The following is a 20,414-nucleotide window of genomic DNA, read 5'->3' on the forward strand; positions in this document are numbered from 1 at the left end:
GAGAGAGAACATCGATTGGCCGCCTCCTGCATGCCCGTCACTGGGGATCAGGCCACAGCCTGGGCATGTGTCCTGACCGGGAATCAAACCAGTGACCTCTTGGTGCATGGTCAGCGCTCAACCACTGAGCCACACTGGCCGGACTAGATTATTTCTTTATGTACTACATAAAATTTTAGAATGTTTAATTGAGCAGCCCTTAGAAACAGTTTATATCGTAAGAATGCTTATGTGATACTAATCAAATGAGATGGAGCAGCCCAGAGAGGTCAGTGATGTTCAACTGAGTGAATCTCACAACTGGATATTAATTTTTGTTGGTAGATGCTGGCAGATTGGTATTGAAGGCTACATACCCATGACGATTCTCATGTTCTAATCTATACTGTTAAGTGAAATGATACTTGCATTGATCATGAAGAAATTTTTCCTCCTGGCTCATTTGTGAGAGCAACTGCTGTTACTAACCAATGAGCTATACAACTGCAATAAGAGTCTTTGGAGGAAACAGCATGATAGATGGTAAAGAGCTGATTCTCAGAATATCCTTGGGTCCTTCCAGTCTAACTGGAGTACACCGCTACCAGTTACCAAGGGTCATCTCTCTAAAGCCATCAGACCGGGACCATCCACACACTAAATCCAGTAGCCTCTGAATGCCCAGGCTCATGAACCTTCTTCCAACCACTTTTTTGACACTTAAAATCTGCTCTTTTCCGATCCTTCTTTATTGTTGGCCCCTATTACCTTTGTGTCTCCCAATTTTCCTATTTCTTTCTTCTCTTTCCTCTTCTTTAACTCATCTTTCTCCTACTGTTGTCCAAACGTGAACATATACCTCAGCTCAACCTTCAGACCCCTGCTTACATCTTTCCAGGACTGTATCTGAGAATTCATGCTGTTCCCCTCCTCTTTCTACAGTAGCTCCCATAGTCATTCAGCCTTCTTTAGCAAGCTCTGGTCTTGGATGTTTTTTCCTAATAGCTTCACTGAAACCCAGGGAACTCAAGCTCAAGGTGTTTAAAAGTAAATGCCCCCTCTGTCCCCTTATTCTTTGTCCAGTCTGACTTTCCTGGTGCAGCAAGCATAATCTGTCTCTCTTGTCACTCCTCATCTTGAAAACCTCCGTTCACTCCCCTTTTCCTGTAGAAGGAACCCCAGCCTCCATAGTCTGGGCCTCCAAGTCCCTCTAGGAATTGACTCCAATATAATTTTCTTGCTTTACTTTTTAGTGATAGCGTGTGATCTCTTCCATGACTGTTTCACAGTTGTACCATGGATCAAGGCTTACAAACTCACACCCACAGACAGTGAACATGAACAAGGGAAGCCAACCGGGGAAGATCTGTGATAAACTGGAGCATGCACCCCGCATAAAATCATCAACTCGGCTCTAACCCATGGGCAACGTTTGAGACGTGAGCCTGGTGTTGCCAGAGCATCTGATTTTTAAATCTTTTTAAATCTTGTCATCTAACAAAAGACATCTTTAAGGACTAAGCAAGTCTCACACGTCCCATGTGTGTTGTGACTCAGCCAGGGACTCACCCACCTTCACTCCTTTGCTCACATTTACTTCAACTCTTCCTCCACCAATTCTGTGAAAGTTCGGGGGTCATCTCATACGCCACCTGTTTGGTACACTGGCATCTTTCCTTCATCCCCTGTGACATTTATGGTTGGTGCTGCTCAGTTCATTTCATGGGGATACATGTCTCAGCTCCCTAACTAATTGTGAGCTTGGAGCTATGGGTCAGTCCTGTGCTTCCCGGTCCCTCAGACCCCACCCCTTTACCAATATCTTGTATTAGTCACTTCTCAATACTCAGCTTTTGTTGGTTGGTTGATTGGGGCACTTGACTTGGGACAGGATCTAAACATTATTTTATGGAAATAAAGAGCAGATAGTATTTGTTGAGTGCCTGACACATGCCAGGTTCTTCACCAGATGCTTTAGGTACACTGTGTAATCCTGACTACAGTTCTGCTCAGTGTGGATATGACTTAACCGAGGCCCGGAGAGGTTAAGTACTACATCTGCGGCTACCCAAGCAGGGATCCTCTGGATTTCCGTAACGAATTGCTGTTTTCTAAGCTTCCCAGCAGGCTTGGCAGACACATGCCTGAGCCACAATGGTTGATGAATCTAATTGTGCCTAGATGCTGAGAGTAGTTGAGTGGGGCTGGGACAACAAGCGCTGTTAGGGCCTGTACCTCTCAGTGCCGGGGTGACCTGCAAACGTGACCCTTTGTGTGGAGAAGGTAGACAAGCACTGTGTGTGTTACTCCGTGATCCTTCTAGTGGCATTTTTATTTTTTAATATTTTTTCTTTATTGATTTTAAAGAGAGAGGAAGGGAGAGATAGAAACATCTAGGAGAGAACATCAATTGGCCGCCTCCTGCACGCCCCCCACTGGGATCAGCCCACACCCTGGGCATGTGCCCTGACCCGGAATCAAACCAGTGACCTCTCGGTGCAGGGTCAGTGCTCAGCCACTGCGCCACACCGCAGGGCTCTAGTGGCATTTTCAAAAGGCAGCGTGTGAGATGTAATGTAGCTAAGAACACAATACTCGTTGTATTCAAATCATTATCTCCTAAAGAATCACAGGACTCCAACACCAAATTTCACAAGTTAAAGTGAAAACAAATTTCATTATCTGAAGAGTACCACCCAAGCCCTGTCTGCCGTAAGTTCCTGTCATGAAAGGGGTGAGTTTTAAGGTTTGATGTAGAAATAGCATTTTTTTTTTTTTTTGGTGAAACTAATATATTATTTGATAGTTTTAGAATTGCTAAGCAATACTCTGGTGAAACTGTTGAAAAATACGTGGGAATTGAGTGAATGTAAAAGCTGTACCGAACAGCTGCATTGGAGGCTATTGATACTACTTTCAGAAATCTAAAAGACACTGAGAAAGAAGCATAGCTTTTGGTGGTGTAGCACTCTAACCTGTGATTCAGACAAGAACGTGTGTGTGTGTGTGTGTGTTTGCACACTCACGCCTAATCAAATTTCACGGTACCTTCTGGTGCTGCTTCTCAAAAACTAATTGTAAGCTGTGACATTCCCGGGCCAAATGTGGGCCCTTTCAAGTACAAAGTTTTTTTTTTGGCTCCTTGAAATAAAGGTCAAGTAGAACATATTTTAGAGTGCCTTAAATTCCATTGCACCCAAGGTAGAACTACGGGTGAAACAAAACTGCTAGCAGTACTTTAGGGAATATGAGTTAGTACAGAAATGTTGAATAGTCCCATTACCTTACTTAGATTAAATGGCTACTATAGGCAGCTGTCTGTCAAAATTCTTCTCATTTGCTTTCTTGGTAATTCACTTTGACAGATGAGTGGTTTCATTATTGCAGTGCATTTTGCTTATGAGTGTTGAAAAATAACTGAAATAGATTTCTCTGGTTGCTCCTAAGTAACTCTATACTCTTTATGATTTCTAGACTTCAGGGTTTGTTTTAATGCCTTCTTTTTTTTTTTAAAGCATTAAGCTTAGACCTTTTGGAAACACTTAGCTCAGTTCCTCTATAATTTGATTACATTTATGTAATAGAACCTTACAAAAGGACCTCTACCAAACCAATTACTATTCTACCGTGACACAAGTCTAGGAGGCTCTAGAAACACTGGTGTTTGGCAGAAATAAAATGGAAACTATTAGTGCTTGATACACTCAAAATGAGACTGAGAAAATTTAATTTATACATAAAAGAAAAATACATCCAAGTAAAACCAAATAAAAATAGATAATTCTTATGCCTTCAAATGAAAATAGTAACAGATGCTAGGAAAAGTCCTGTATTAACATCATAACTGCTAATTGCAGACATGAATTTTAGAGCCCTTTCTATCAAGGCTATAGGGTTTTTTTATTTTTTACATCTTTAGCTTTTTTAACAAATGGTTTTGTTTTTTGTTTTTTATTTTAGAGAGAGAGGAAGGGAGAGGGAGAGATAGAAACATGGATCAGCTGCCTCCTGCACACCCCCTACTGGGGATCAAGCTCACAACCCAGGCATGTGCCCTGACTGGGATTCGAACCAGCGACCTCTTGGTGCATGGGATGATGCCCAACCAATTGAGCCACACCACAGGGAGACACTCTAGGTCTTGACTGCAACTTTACTTCAAGCTTAGTACTTAAAATTGTCATACTGTTTGCCTTCCAGTATTGATTGTCACCAACATGTTACTTTTAGAAGGTTCAAGACTTCCTGTATTGTAAAAAGCCACTACAAAAAAATTATTCTAGTTTTGAGTAGGGGGTATTCCCAAAAGAATGGCTGAATAGTTTTGTCAGTGATGAGCCAAGAATTTGGGGTTAGATTTAGTGATTGGTTTAATGAATAGAATTTCAAAGAAATTTTTTTGTATATTGATACCTAGGTATTCACAGAGTTAGAAATCAAAATGAATACATCTTTGTATAAGAATGTTAGTGTATATGGCAACTAGGAATTTGTTTAAATGAAAGCTGCTTTTATACACCAAGGTGCTTTCTGCCTCATCTTAAGTTACTATTAATTAAGCACCATATAATGTAGTAGATAATTATAGAGTTTTAATGTGGATGCCAATGGATTTGCTAATCTTTCTAAATGGCTATTGTTTTCTAATAGTCTTCAGGGGATCGTTTATATAGCTATTGCGGTTCTAAAAATATCTTTAAATGCCGGTGGGACAGCCTTTCTTGAAGCATGGCTATTAAAAATGCACTTTTACTTTGAAGTGTGTCATTTTGATTATAGCACTCAATTACTTTCATGTGCAGCAAAAAACAAAGTGCAGGAAAAGAATAAAGGAAAGCTCTTTATATATAGAAAAAGTTTTAGAACAATACGGTAGTTAAAGAAAGAAAGATTTGAGTTAAGAATATTGGAAATCTATTCTTTACGAAAAGCTATGCTGTTAATTAGGATTTTAGTCGGAGATGTTTTTATGTAGCCTTATTGTTTTCATGTAATTAATATGGAAGAGAGATAATTAAATAAGTGCATGGAATGTTAAATATGGTAGTAACTTTAGGGAAATAAGCATTTTGGGGTCAAAGCCCTTAACAAAATATTGTCATATGGGAGCTGATTAATTGAACCGAATGCCAGATTGTTCTGCCAGCATCTATCCAGACTGTCACAGTCACTGAGTTCATTATCTAAGGCTGTTCCTGAATGGAGTGACTGGTTACGTCAAAGTTAATGGTGTTCTTTTTCATCTTAGCTACTAATGGAGTAGATCTTGATTAGAGAATCGTTCCAACTTCGTTAAATGCTAAGTGTAAGAACATCCCGAAGAGTCTGAATTTGAATGTCACGTCAGGCATTTTAAATGCTGAATGTGTAAGGTGCTCAGCACTGTCACCCAGTGGTTTCTGTGTGTCGTTGGCTACTGGCTGGCTCTTCCTGCCTGTGTCTAACGTTGAATGCAAGAAATTATCATAATTTCTAATCAGACCAGAGAAGTTGAAGATTTTCATCAATTGTATTTAGTACAGAAAAATATTACAGCCCTGGCCGGTTTGGCTCAGCGGTTAGAGCATCTGCCTGCGGTCCGGAGAGACCCGGGTTCGGTTCCTGCTAAGGGCATGTACCTCGGTTGCAGTTTGTCCCCGGCCCTGGTTGGTCGTGCGGGTGGCAGCCACTCGATGTGTCCCTTTCACATCGATGTTTCCCTCTCTCTCTCTTCCTCTCTCTCCCTCCCACTCTGTCTGTACAAAAAATGGAAAAATGTCCTCGGATGAGGATTTAAAAAAAAGAAAAATATTACAATATGTGAACATTATTGTTCAATAGTATCCCAGAGTGCTAGCCTTGAAATTGTATTCCAACACATACCAAAGATTCAGACATTGGGCCATTGTTTGACTTTAAACTATTTAAAAATCTTAAGGAAAGACACATCAAGTTTCAAATGTATATTCCAAATTTTTCATTAGGGTGACCGGCGATACATTTTTGCTGCCAGGTTGACGACTTTGGGGGCAGATCTTTGAATGAAGCTTCTCCTGCCCAGATTTAAAACTTTGCAAACAGGGACTCTAGTAGAGAGCTCCTAGCTCTTCTATGGAAGGAGGCTGCGCATGCCCACTTCCATGAAATTGTCCACAGCCACATTCTTGTACAAGGCTTAGTTCATGCTCAGTAAGGCCCAGGCACATCTGTTTGAGAACTTGCTTTTGCCATAAAATAACAGTAAGTTAGACCAGTGACTGTTCACATGTTGCAGTATGATACTATAAGTTTAGGTTGAATTTACATTTTAGGTGCCATTTGTCACATTTATTTATTTATTTATTTTTAATTTTTTTTATTTTTATCTTCACCTGAGGACATTTTCCCATTTTTTTGTTCAGATAGAGTGGAAGGGAGAGAGAGGAAGAGAGAGAGAGAGAGAAATATCAACGTGAAAGGGACACATCAAGTGGCTGCCACCCGCACAACCCAACCAGGGCCGGGGACATACTGAAACCGAGGTACGTGCCCTTAGCGGGAACCAAACCCAGGTCTCTCTGGACCACAGGCCGACACTCTAACTGCTGAGTCAAACCGGCCAGGGCTGTCAAATTTATTTTTTAAGAAGGAATATTGGTACTTATCTAAAATAAATAAATATGTTTGAAAAACATTTCCCTTAATACCCTTCTGTTGTTAAACATTACCATTTGCAACCACTTATCTGTCTGTTTGGAAGTTACCTTCGAGGTCAGTGTTTACCCGATATGCAGTTCCATCTTATATGTAAGCTGGACTTTTCAAAGAACACTCAAGGCAAAGAGGCAATAAAAATGGAACCTGTTCTTGTTGGGTAAAGAGGCAGAAGAGGACTTAGGAAGGAGCCTGGACTCAGCTCTGTCTCTCTTCACAGCAATAAGAAAATCACTCACCACTATCCCAGCTTCTTACAGATACATTTGAGAGATAAAGGTGAAAGGCCTTGGAACCTGATATGTGTCCTCTGGGTTTTATTATCCATTGTTCTTGCCCTAGATTTAGGTAAATGGCTTTAGAAAGCCTTAATTTATTAGAACATGGAGGTTTCGTTCCCTGTAGAACTGGAGTGTATACCTTGGAAATCTTATAAAATTTATTTCTGAAAGCACATGACTTGTGCACTGGTTTTCTATAACATCTTTACCCATAAACATGTTTTATAGGGGGAAAAAGATGACAAAAATTGTATGTTTAGAGTCTTGCAATAAAAACATCTCACTGCTTGAGGCATTTTGTGTCAGGAGTTTTAAAAGTCTTAACTTTAATAAATAATGTATTTTGTGGCTGAAACCCTCCTTCCTAAGCCCTCCCCTTCCACCAGCGTTTATCCTGTGTCTGCCCTGCACTGTCCGGGCCTGGACAAGCAGTTGCCCTTCTTATCACTGCCTTGCTTACCTCGTGTTTGTTTTTCTTTCTTCGCAGAGACCCTCCTTGATGACTTCCTTCTCACGTACACTGTCTTCATGACAACCGACGACCTGTGCCAGGCGCTGCTGCGGCAATATCCTTCATTACCTTCAGGAGGCTGTGTCGCCTTCCTGGCAGGCAGATGTCTCCCACTTAGGAATTAACTGCCTTCTTCGTTTACTCAAGTCCCCCTGCCCCCCGTGGAGTGGGGATACGCTCAATATTAATGTGATGATAGCCAAGGTGAAAGATGAAATGAGACAGCATGGACGGGGGGCCTGGAAATGCAGCTGCTGTTAGCCCGTTCTAAATGGTACTATTTACTGTACTGGCCTCTTCATATCCAGGTCTCAAGACTTGACAAATCTGGAGGCAAACGTGGCCTCCTGGGCAAGCTCCTGAGTCAAGAGGTTGAGTGAATTGGCAATAAGCGAATTTACCAGACAGTCAATCAGTTAGTGGGGGACCACTTGGCCGGACAAGTGTCCGTACGTGACCCATGTTTCTGGGCCAGGGTCCCAGGGGACAGCCATGCCCCCACCTGGGAGGTCTTAAACGACCCCCTGGAGTCCGCTGTCTTCTTTTCAGAGCTTTGTCAGGGCATGTGCTCCGGGAATGATGGATGTGATTAGAAGGTTAATGACCCGGTTAGGAAGCTGTAGGGTTTATACACTGAGTAGAACTGGCGCAGCAGATGGAGGCCAAGAAGCCAAGCCGGGATAACGTACTCAGTGCCCCAGGTGCGCTCTGGCCTCCCAGTGTCGAAGGGAGATGCTTCCGGAGCATCCAGGTCGACTGTCCACTGTCAGGGTTTTACTGAACCGGACTGGAGATTCCACTGGAGCCGACGTGAACATTTTGAGAAAGATGAAATTTTGGGGGGGGGGGGATTTACCTAAGTTTTATTGAGCCCTGGTAATGATCTTTGTCATATTCCTTTCCTGTTAAATACTTGTTACATTTCTCCCCCACTTTAACATGTTTTACTTAAAATGGTATTTTAAAACTTTAGAAAGGGCATAATCTCTCTTTAAAATATATAACCTAGAAATGGTGATCGCCTTTTAGTGCTTTGCTCTATATCATATAGCCACTAATAGATTATCTCGAAACTTTTCAGAACCAGTTCATAAAGCTGATCTCGAAACATGGTTTTGAATTTGGAAAATTTCAAAAACAGATTTCTTCCACAGCCTCCAAGTGGGGTGTTACTAAGAAATTTAGCAAAAATTACAAGTTTTTCCATTTCTCCTTCTTTAAAAATGTTTTGAAAAAAGAAATCTATGAGCTCATTTCTTTTATATTTGAATGCTAACATATTTCCAAAAGAATTACCACCCATGAAATAATAGTTTGTTTTATAGCACGTTACATGCCTTCCTACTATTGTTTTTAAATGTGATCCTAACATAATTTGTGATTACCATTGAGTAATTTAATGCCTCATAGAATTTCCCTGAAGAATTTCTAAAATTTTACTTGGCTATAAACATGTTTTGAGTCTTTGACATTTTATACTAAAACTTAGTTCAGATTCTTAGTGGCCTTTTTCCTAATTATCAAAACCCATGAAATCCAGAACATTTTAAGCAAGGAGTCTTTTTACATGACTACTTGGACATATTTACAGCTTCTGCCTCTTACAAAATAACGTAAAACACAAACAAAAGTGTGGCATCTGTATTGAATCTGAGATAGTTTGATGCACTTGATGATAGTGAAGGTATCTTTTCTATCCTACTACCATCACATTCTAAGGAATGGCCCAAATTATTTTTTGTTGTTTTTTGAACATTATTTAATATAGATTAGAGCCATTTGTGCTGTGTTGGGATATCTTAGGTGGACATTTTTATTGCGATAGAATTTAATACCTTTCAGCTATCATAATCATAATGAGCATTATTTAAGCTCACAGCCTTGGGTGGGCTAAAGTGCACTGCATTGCACTGAATACCTTCCCCCTATTTCCCTCCCCACCCCCAGCTAAATTTATAAATCAATATAATCTAGCATGAGCAACATGTATGAATATACATTGGAATATGCCCTGATACAGAAAACCAGACTAATATGAATGTAAATTTAACCAGTACATATTTTAAAAATATATCTTGTAAGGAAAAGAACATGATTAAGCAAATAAATGGTGGTAACTATGAATGAAGAAGAGTTGTTGAAATTACAGTTCCCCAAATTGTTTTATCCAGTAGGCCCATAATTGTAGAACATATAGGCAACCATAACAGAAAGCTTACCTCTTCACATAAATATGCTGACCTAAAAGAAAGAAGTCGTTAGTATTTCTTACTTTTCCAGATTTTTTCTTTTATGTTAGTCCAACCATGATAGTTACAGGAGAAGAAGTAAAGGACATTTGCCTGAGTGGAAACAATGTGGAATGAATCTCGATATTTTGCCTTTCAAGAGAAAAACTAGACTTTAACCGAGTCTTTGCATGTTGGTCTGAGTTTATTTCACCAGTAGAAATTAAATCAGATGCAGGTTCGGGAGTTAGTGATTGAATTATGTTCTAAAATATTTACAAAGCCTGATATAGAACCTGTTTCCCTTTTGCAATTATATGTCAGCATGGAAGAAACATAGACACCTCTCCATCAACCCCAAAGCCCACCTGTGTTTTGTATCAGAGCATTTCCTATTCCTAGTTAACCTTTCAGTGTGTCCAAGAAACTCAGAAATAATCATTTTGGAGACAAAAACACTAGTTTGATTTGGATAACATGAAGCTCATTCCTCAAGCACTAGTTTGATTTGGATAACATGAAGCTCATTCCTCAAGCTTTAAGCATGTTGCCTTTGAGGTTGTTATTTTTAGTAAGTTTAACAACATAGTTAACATACAATCATTGTCTACAAATTAGAAAATGTTTACAAGTATCATCACAATTCATGTACTCTGAAATTTCATTACCTTGAGAAGCACTGTTAACTGTCAGTATATCTTTCCAGGTAATGGAATTATTCATATAAATGAGCATAGTTAATGGAAATGGATCATCCTAACATATTCTTTTCTTACTTACCTGATCAGTGACATACTGGGAATGTTCTGTCAGTAAATGTACTGCTGGACCATCAGTTTTATGGCTGCAGAATAGCCCATTACATGGACATGTAAATAATCTAATTAACTACTCTCAATGGTTAAAACATGTAGTTTATTCATATTTTCTTTTTTTTTCCTTCCAGTGAAAATGAAAATTAGCAGTCCTTTTTAGTTATGTTTGCACATTTATCCAGTCCTTTTTTTTCCCCCCAACTAAATTCCTAGTAGTGGACATTTGGAAAATATCACAAATTATGCTTCAGAAATCTGTGCTCATTTGGGGCTACTTTAGAAGTAACTGTTTTCACAGGATGTGAATTTCTGAGGATCAGAGGATATCTGTCTTCTAACTTTGATGGGAACCGGGTCCTCCTATATAGCACGGCCAGATCTCTTGGAACCACCCTTGAAATTAATAGGCCACCTAGAGTCTCTTTGAGGTGGCATTGCTCTGTGGAACATATGAAACTAAGTCAGCAGCTGTTAATGGAATCATCTCACCCTCATCTTCATGGCCTGGCACTGAGTGTACATGAATAATTTCCTGGCTTCACTTTTGCCCTTTTCAATGTACACTGTTTGGTCTCCCTACGCATATTCTTTTCTTCCTGCATGCTTAGATACTTGTGGTTTCTTTCGAAAATAGGCCTTAGCAAGAATAAATGGATCTCTTCATATTTTTATTTTTAACAAGGCAATATTCTTTCTTAACCATTTGCACCTATTCTGCTAAGAAGTATCAAGGCAAAGAAGAAAACTCAGATGTTCCTTGTCGGAAACGTAAGGTCTTACATCTTGTTTCCCAGTGGATTTCTCTCTACAAAGACTGGTTACAGGAAGATGAACACTCCAAGATGTTTTTAAAGGTAATGTAAAATTGTCACATATTCTTTGATGCCAGATGACTGATTTTATTTTTAGTTATGCATTTGAAAAACTCATTTGTAGGTTGCAGCCATTCACTTTTTGTAACATTCAAGTTGTGATTCGAACAAAGCAATAATTTTTTTTGAATTGCAAGGCCTGATACTCCTTACATAAATAGAATGTTTAAAATTTTAAACAATTCATTATGAAAAAATATAGAGGGAAAATTTTACATTCACTAATTTAATGTTATTTTTATATAAGTCATGGGAAGTTTGATAGCAAATGAAATAATTAAGGAAGGTAAAATGAAACATACTTCAAAACTTGATAGTATTTAATATGTTGAGATTTATTATAAATTTGAACTAACCAGTCTCATATATACAATATTTGGATAAAACATTACCATTTATAAACTATATTCACAATATATACACTATGAAACTTTTTAGGATGTGGTGTATTTTGAGAATTTTAAGTAAAAATAACTTGTAAAATAGATGCTAACCTAGATTTACATTTGGAATCAGATAAACTGATATGTTTTTCTAATCAGTAATAGGCCACAACATCTTTTCAACACAGATCATTCTCTGGAGATAAATCATAGGCAGGTGGATTCCTTTGGCCACCGAAACTGTGTTAACTGCAGGTTAACACAAAGTGGTAAATAGAATTTCAGCAAAGGAAGAGTTACTTCTATTTCAGAATAGGCAAGTGTCTGGCTGCTTCTGTCTTTTGTGAAGTAAACCACTTTGCATTCAAAATTCATATATCACTTAGCCATCCAGTAAAAAAAAAAAAATGGTTTAACCCTGACTAAACTAATCTTATTTCAAAACAACTGGGTAATTTAATGGAATTGATTCCCCCTCCCCCCCAGATAATTATGTGGATATCATTTAAAAAATGTAGAATGGGCGTGGAAGTCTGCAGTAGCCAGCCAGAGATCTTTACATTTCCATCATGTCCTACCTACAGTCCCTAACACTGTGAGCCGAGTGAGGGGCTTAGAGGTGTGATCCCACTCAGGATGTCATCGTACCCGGTTGACCCCCTGCGTTGTCCGGGCCCCACCAATTTCCCTGGACAGGCTAACCATTGCATGAGTCTAAATCCTTACCAAATGGACATTAAAGCAATTCAGCTGCCATTTTTCTTTGTCCCACAGACCATATACAGGAACGTGCTGGATGATGTATATGAATATCCAATACTTGAAAAAGAACTGAAAGAATTTCAAAAGATACTTGGAATGCATCGTCGTCAGTATGTATTTAATTTTCCATATTACGATCAATGAAAGAAAACAGGAAATGTGATAGAATTTGAAATGTCCTATAAAGTTCACTTTGAACATTTTGAATCAGGTTCATCTTGATTCTTGAGCTTTTCTAGTTATAAATTGTGTGTTTTGTTTTTATATCTCAAAATGAATGAACACTAAATCCAGGTTATCTACTACTTTTTTGTTAATCCTCACCCAAGAATATTTTTACCATTGATTTTTACAGAGAGTAGAAGGGAAGAGGGAAGGGAGGAGAGAGAGAAAGAAACATCTATGTGAGAGAGACACATCGATTGGTTACCTCCCAAACGCACCTCGACTGGAGCCAGGGATCAAACCTGCAACCCAGGTACATGCCCTTGACTGGGAATCGAACCCGAAACTCTACAGTGTGCGAGCTGATGCTGTAAGCACTGAGCCACACCAACAAGGGTCGACTACTTTTTAACCCTATTTTGATACAAGAGAAACTTACTGAGCCAAGACAGCCTAGGTACATAAAAACAATCATTTAAAGCCCTGGGCAGGCGGCTCAGTTGGTTGGAGTGTCATCCCCATCCCATTCACCAAAAGGTCTCAGGTTCGATTCCCGGTCAGGGTACATACCTAGGTTGCTGGTTTGATCCCTAGTCAGAGCACGTATGGGAGGCAACTGATCGATGTGTCTCTCTCACATCGATGTTTCTCTCTCTCCTTTCCTCTTTCTAAAAAAAAAAAATTACAATAAAAATATCCTTGAGTGAAGATTAAAACAAAATAATCAATCTATTTATTTAACTTTTCATTTGGGGGGCTCATATCTCTCTCTAATGGAATAGGAAAAAATGCTTTATAAATAAGTGCCAGCAAGTCACAGAACATTTTAAAAGCTCAATTTTATGGACTCCTTGAGGTTTCTTCCTCAATTTAGAAAGATTAAAGAAAACCATTTTCTCAATGACTTTTGGCATGTCCAAGTATCCCCCAGGTAGCCATCATTAGACTTTCAAATTGCCAAAACCTGACTTTACTCTGATTATAGGAACTCTCCTTATTCATTTTGGTAAATGAAAACATCAAATTATTATTCAGATAGAGTTGCAAAGTTAATCTGAAGGGGAAAATTGTCCTTTGATTTACAATGTGGTTTCTATTTAGCAAACATGAAACACATCTGTTGTCAAGTTATGAGAAACTTCTATTAAGATTTCAACAGTCACAAATGCACATCTCATAGAAAATGTTAATTCGGGCCTTCTAGATTACTGATTTGAGGTTTAAAGCCTGACTTCATTTCAGTAAGGGAGCTCTTACTGCAAATTAAATGTCTATATAATTTTAAGGAGCCAGTAAATTCTCAACCACAAAAATCACATGTTTAGCAATGAGGTGTACGTTAGGACAGTGTGTTAAAAATGAACATTGTGAATTTTGGTGGCCTTCTTTTCTCCGTTTACACTATACTATTTCCATACCCTAAGACGAGTATGAAAATATGAATAACTAAATGAAACAGAAAAGAAAATCAAACGACGTCAAAATAATCCCCACATGGAAGTTGGTCTGTGCTGTTAGGGAGGCCTTATTACTGTCGGAAACCTTCAGCTCATGGTTTGAGACATTCCATTACAGAACTTACATAAAAGTGGGAAATAATAGGTTAACATAAGAAAATGATGTAAGACATGATCCTGTGTCTTTGGTACAAGACTATGAACTGTCCTCAGATTCCTGAATATTTGAGCTGGGAGCCTGCAGAATGTCCATCCCCCAGTCACACCACACATAGAAATAGCCCGTAAAAGATGCAACCCGGCTACTTATTCAGCTGCCTGACTAACAATCATTTCAACTGAAATCTGTCAATGTATGTAAAACTAGCATTTCTGCATAGTGAAAAAACCCAGCTCTCCCTTCAGTGTCCACTTTCTGTGGGTGGAGAGCAAAATGTGCCTGTTGAATAGACAGGCTTCTTTTCTTCCCAGCTCACCTGCAGTCCAGGGCCCAAAGCCAAGGGTGCTATCCCTAGTAAACTAATGAACACTGAGTCTTATCTTGTGGAAAAGCAAATACTTCCACCCAGTGCCTGAAAATTAGTCTTCTGTGACAATAACTGCATTATTCTGGGTCTGGGACAAAGATTGACACCTTGTTCTTTTCCTTTCAGCACCGTAGATGAATATTCACCACAAAGGAAGGTAAGGCGGCCCCTCTCCATCTGACCTGGGGCGATTCAGCTTGGAGCCACAGGGAACCAGGGCTGCAGCGGCTCACGCCCCTTGTCAGCTGCCCTGTGCTGCTGCGGTCTGTCAGCCCTGTGCCCTTGACGTGCTCACGTGCTGCCTATTTTTGTGGTATAATTCCAAGTCTCGGAGTTTCCCCAGAGTGACATAAATCTGAATGTCAAACACTGATGGGGGCGGGGGGAGTAGTCCAGGCAAGAATCTTGACTGCCAGAGTCAGAAAGTTTTATAAGAAAAAGTTTTGCACTTTTCAACCCAAAAGAAAGAGAGCTGGTAGCAAGAATGAATGTGTTTCTATCAGCCTGAGGGAGAGAATGTAAAATAGGATGTCAGGCACCATTTCGTAGAAGCTGGTAAGGTACCTGTTTCCCTTAAGAAAGTCCCTGCACTACAGCGGAGTGTGAAACCACCTCCAAGTTGCTTTATCCAAAGGCAAGGTTGATACTGGGATGGGGAAGCGGTGCCTTTCTCGGAGGACTCGGGGTGCTTGTGGTAACCAGCTGCTCTCCAGCGTGTCGCAGGGAGTGACTGGAGGGTCTTTTGCCCTGCTGGCCCTGGCAGAGGTCTGTTGGTTGCTCAGACTCTCCACCTCCACAGGCGTCAACCGAGGCAACTCCCAGTTTGTTCCTCGACGAGTGGATGGGTGGATTGCATATTGAAGAAAGAAGTTGGCAAGCTCCTTTGGAACATGCTGTAAACAGCTGGGGCTTTCCAAAGGGCAGGAATACATTCATTCATTGTTCTCTGTCTCCCTTCTCACAGAATAAAGCCCTTTTCCACCAATTCAGTCTTAAGGAGAACTGGCTTCAGCATAGAGGAACTGTGACCGAAACAGAGGAAAGTGAGTATGGTTTTAACGAGCGTTGGGGGGAGAGAGAGCAGCTGTCAATCATCATCTCTGCCCAGAATTAACACATCAGCTGCCTTTCACCCTTCCAGCTGCCACGCCCTTTAACCTGCAGGGCAGCATCAAAAGAGATGGTTTCTTTTCTTGCTTTGGGCGTTACTGGTTTCTTAGTCATGTAATCGTGACCCTGGGACCAAGGATATTTTTAATTTGGGAACTAAGGAAAGGAGACGACAAAGAGCCTCCTGTGTTCTGGGGAAGAGATGCAAAATGCCTGGAAACACCACCTCCCCCTGGGTTGTCTTCTCCCCCTCTGCCAGCTCATGGCCTGTGGTTGACTGGCAAGTCCACTGATGCCCATCTGCAGGGCACGTTTAGAGAAGAAATCTCGAGGAGAATAATGATAGGAAGGATGTGCAATCCCAGTTCCTTCGGGGCAAGGCTGTGCCGGGCAGGGCCACGCATCCAGCGTGTGCTCAGTCAGCGCCCATCAGTGCCCAGAGGGCCCATGGCCTGGCGGGAAGAGGGCCCTCGGTCAGCCTGAGGGGAAACACTTGTTTAGCACCCTGAAGATGCTGACGTGCTTTTCTCTGGTACTGTTTTGTAACGGAACAGAAAACGGTTTCCTCCTTTGGGGATAAAGGTTGAGTCAAGTGCAGAGCCAGGAAACATAGCAATTAAAATGTTCACGCCACGTGACTCAGAGCCTTTTTCTGTTAACTGGCCTCCCAATAAGTACTGAAATACTGAGAGTGAGCGTCTCACGTTCGCTCAGCCTCTGGAACGCTGAAACAACAAAAAGTCACAAGGCTACGTCTTCTGTTACGTTGTTTGTATATGGTGCTGCTCACGCGGGTGCTGTCGTGCCGGAATAGGTGGACGACAAAACTAAATGATCTGACCTCCTGCTTTCTTCCTTGCTGGCCTTCCTTGCCTCGTTGTCTCACAATTTACTTGTATAATTTTCCAAGCTGAGTTCCAAAGAGTCTGAGTAGTCCAAGGCCCTGGTCTCTTTTTGTTCGCCAGTTCATTAAGCGAGCTGTAAATGTACGTCTCATTTAGTGGTTGGTAATTCAGATCTTTGCCTTGCTCAAAAGTTTCATTTTCCTATGCAAGGAAAAAAGCCTTTTAGTCTTTCACGAGTCTGTTGACAACATATAAAGCAACAATTTGTTAGATGCCATTGTTTTAGTGACATACCCAGTAAAACCCAACCCAAAAATGCCATCAGTGCCTCCTGGTGGCGTGTTTACTTTGAGGGTCACACATGTAAACTCTGGTTTGTCCTTTGCTTTACTTGCATTTTCGTGAAAACATTCCTGAGGGTATTTTTGTGGTGCCATTGAAATTGCATATGACATTTCTCTAGTGGCTGCACTTCTTCTTCTTATTATTATTATTATTAATTTTGTAATACAGAAGAGAAAAATATCTAAGTATGTTATTGTCCTCCTGTCTTTTCTAAGGAAGCTAGTACCTTATTGTTCAGACTAGCTGATATAAGAAGCAAATAATGTGACAATTATCTCGATTGCTGTTAAAACAGTTTCTGCTATCAAATCACAAAGAAACCATTTTTTCCAAGGCCTGTTCACCCAGCTAGTGATAATGTCCTAGTAATAATTATTAGCACCACAGACAAGAGAAAGGAAATTAAAATGGCTAGAAATGTGACCTCTAGTTGGAAACTAAACTCACACCACCTGATCAGAGGGGGAGGGAGGTGTGGGAGGTACAGGGGAGGGGTGGGCCATTTTTCAAAAATCAAAAGGGCTGAATAATGTGGATGGACCTGGAAATGATTATGCTAAGTGAAATAAGCAAGTCAGTGAAAGACAAATGATATATGATCTCACTTATATGTGGACTCTAATGAACAAAATAAACCGACAAAATAGAACCAGAGGCATGGATACCTGGAGTAGACTGAGAGCTGTCAGTGGGGAGAGGGAAGGGGAGGACTGGATGAAAGACGGTGAAGGGATTAGCCCAAGAACTTTATGCATAAGCCACAGACAGACAACAGTATGGTGATGGCCAGAAGGAAGGGTGGCGGGGGCTGAGTGGAAGTGGGTGAGGTGGGAGGGTGGGACATCTGTAATGTCAACAATAAAAATAAAGTTAAAAAAAAAGGCTGAACACAAAAACCATGGCAACTGATAGATTTTTAGATAAGCTTATGAGAATTCTGATAATGAAATGTGGTGTTCTTGATTGGGCCTCTGTGACCGTCTAGAAATGGAGTGTAAAATAAAAATGTATGTTGTACATTTCAATATGCTGCTTTGGGAGACCTTAGTAACGCTCAAAAAAGGGACTCAAAAGTACAGTCTGTGTTCCAGAGCCTCCGCTGCGTTGTGGTCAGACCATCTCCACCATGAGCACGCACTTGGGTCTCTTTAGAGTGTGGGAAGCCTTAGTCCTACTTCGGCTTGTTCACCACCTTACAGTGTCTGTATCTTGTGTGTGTGCAAGCATGCATACACCCCCAGACACCCATGTGCATACATAAATAGGTAAAATGTGGATGTTGTATACTAGGGAGATGAGGAAGGTGGGTGCCTTGATTTAGAAGTCTGTACCTCATAGCCACAGTCTCCGTTTGCTAACAATGCTTCTGTCTTGTGCAGTTTTTTGCCATGTGTACATAACAGAGCACTCCTATGTCAGTGTGAAGGCAAAAGTTTCCAGTACAGCCCAAGAGATCCTGAAAGTTGTGGCAGAGAAGATCCAGCACGCAGAAGAGGATCTGGCTCTGGTGGCCGTCACATTCTCGGGGGGTAAATGATCTTCTGTCCTTGAACATGAATCTTTCACTGGATCTTCTCCGAGAGGAGAGAGCTGACATTTTTATAGAGTAAATGTGCAGCTCATCCCTTCTGGGTCTGCAGCTGGATGACCACAGGAACAATGAGAAGCTGCCTACCAGAGGTGTTTCCATGACAACAGTTGGGTACTGTTGGATACTAAATTTCCTTCCCGAGAACTGAATAGAGAGGCAGGCCCATGTTTTGAAATATATTATAAAGCTTTTCAAATTTTGTACTCTAGATAAGCCTTCTATTTTCATATTTAAATTAACTTGGGAAATTGCTAAAGGATGAAATTACTTTAGGAAGAAAAAAGAAGGACAGCCTTGAGCTAGTCATATTGCTGGCTGACAATTTAACACTTAAAGACTCCCTACTGAAGGAAAGAAAAACTGCACAATAAGCCCAAAGCTCACAGGCAGTGTTCCTTCAGGTGGACGTGGGGAGTGAGGCCTGCTTATAGCTTTTTCTTCTGTTGGGCCTTATTTATCCTCAGAAAAGGGTTTATTGTCTGTTTTGAATAAGATCACACAGATTACAAGCTGACACTATTGATCTACATGACCTGAACAGACCCCTTCATTTTCACCAGAGCCTGTCAGATTTCAGCACCACTGGCCTCCTCTTGGCTTACAATCTTTGTTTAATATCTCATTAACCCCGACAAAAATACAAAGAAAGTGACTTAGCATCGGTTGTTGAAAATGGGAGGACTCTGTGAACCAATTAACCAGAGGTAGGGGTAAGGGTGGGGCAATGACCAGGCATTTCTGTTTACACTTTGTTATCATTCCGGAGTCAGGAAAAGAATATCAGAATTTAACTTGACTTGAGAGCATTATGTGACATAATACTGCTTCCGTTGCTTTGTCACTCAGGTCCAGGTAAAATGGTCCTGCAGGCTAGTCAATTACAGTGCAAACAGATACAGCCCTTCTCTCTAGGCCTGTCCATGAGGGTGCCTCCTCCCTCTCCTGGGGCCCTACTTATGCATTCCATCAAAACATTATCTAAAAACACAAAGAGCAAACATTTGAGACACATGTGGGTTACATGAATTTTAATCAGAGTGGTTGAATTTTTAATAAAGTATTTCAGGCATTTAGATAGATATGATAAATGGTTATTATATTTAATTTTAAGTGACCAAAATTACCAAATGATTCCAAACAGTATTAAGTTTTATTAAAACCAACATTTGCCTTTCAGTACAGTATCATTATAAAAAGTAATCACTGTGTCCCCATTGAGACAGAAGGTGCTGGAGAAGAAGGGATCCTGAGTGAACTTGGTGACACAGGAGATTCACACGAAACCCAGCAGGGCTGCATGTGAACCTGGAAATTCACGAGTGGCTCTTTTATTACCCACTTTCTGTTTGATGGCCATGAAATACCATTTTTACACTCTATTAAATTGGATTCATCAGAGTGGGCAGTGGCGTTTTAATGTGTAAAGATTCATTGCTCATCATCACTAGAAACATCAGCTTATCTCTTAAATTATCCCACAGATTTGGAAATGTGCCATCATTTTCCATCAATTAGTAGTTTTGTTCATTAAGAACCTTTCTGCCTGCAGCTTAATATCCCCTAAACAATAATGTTTTTATGAAGGGGGGTGGGGGAAACAGAACTTAATGTATTCCTTGTTCTAGTTACATAATTTTCAATAAATAATGATTTAAATGCTACAGCAAAATAAAATGACAGTGAGATTTACTGTTTTTTTATTTGTGTCACAAAGAGTTTAAAGATGTTGGCACCTTGTAGGTTTTGTGGATTTTCCTAAAAGGACTGGTACTACTATCCTCATAGCTTGCAGTAGGTTTTGCGCTCTTTTGTACCGAGGGTAGGTAGATGTGTGTAGTGACCACAACCTACCCAGTTATTCAGAACTTAAA

General features: G+C 40.4%; 1 protein-coding gene across 2 annotated transcripts in view; it reads left to right on the top strand.

The window, feature by feature from the left end:
* RAPGEF5 (Rap guanine nucleotide exchange factor 5) overlaps window positions 1-20,414 on the top strand; it is a 232,836-nt gene that overhangs the window by 183,200 nt on the left and 29,222 nt on the right. For both annotated transcript variants that reach the window (XM_036247514.1, XM_036247515.1), the window contains 6 exons: window positions 7,420-7,498; window positions 11,196-11,340; window positions 12,516-12,613; window positions 14,779-14,809; window positions 15,617-15,695; window positions 18,332-18,481. In XM_036247514.1, the coding sequence (XP_036103407.1) occupies window positions 7,420-7,498; window positions 11,196-11,340; window positions 12,516-12,613; window positions 14,779-14,809; window positions 15,617-15,695; window positions 18,332-18,481 (582 nt within the window). The remainder of the gene's footprint in view (window positions 1-7,419; window positions 7,499-11,195; window positions 11,341-12,515; window positions 12,614-14,778; window positions 14,810-15,616; window positions 15,696-18,331; window positions 18,482-20,414) is intronic.

The sequence above is a fragment of the Molossus molossus genome, unplaced genomic scaffold, assembly GCF_014108415.1.
Source record: "Molossus molossus isolate mMolMol1 unplaced genomic scaffold, mMolMol1.p scaffold_m16_p_7, whole genome shotgun sequence".
Taxonomy (NCBI): Eukaryota; Metazoa; Chordata; class Mammalia; order Chiroptera; family Molossidae; genus Molossus; species Molossus molossus.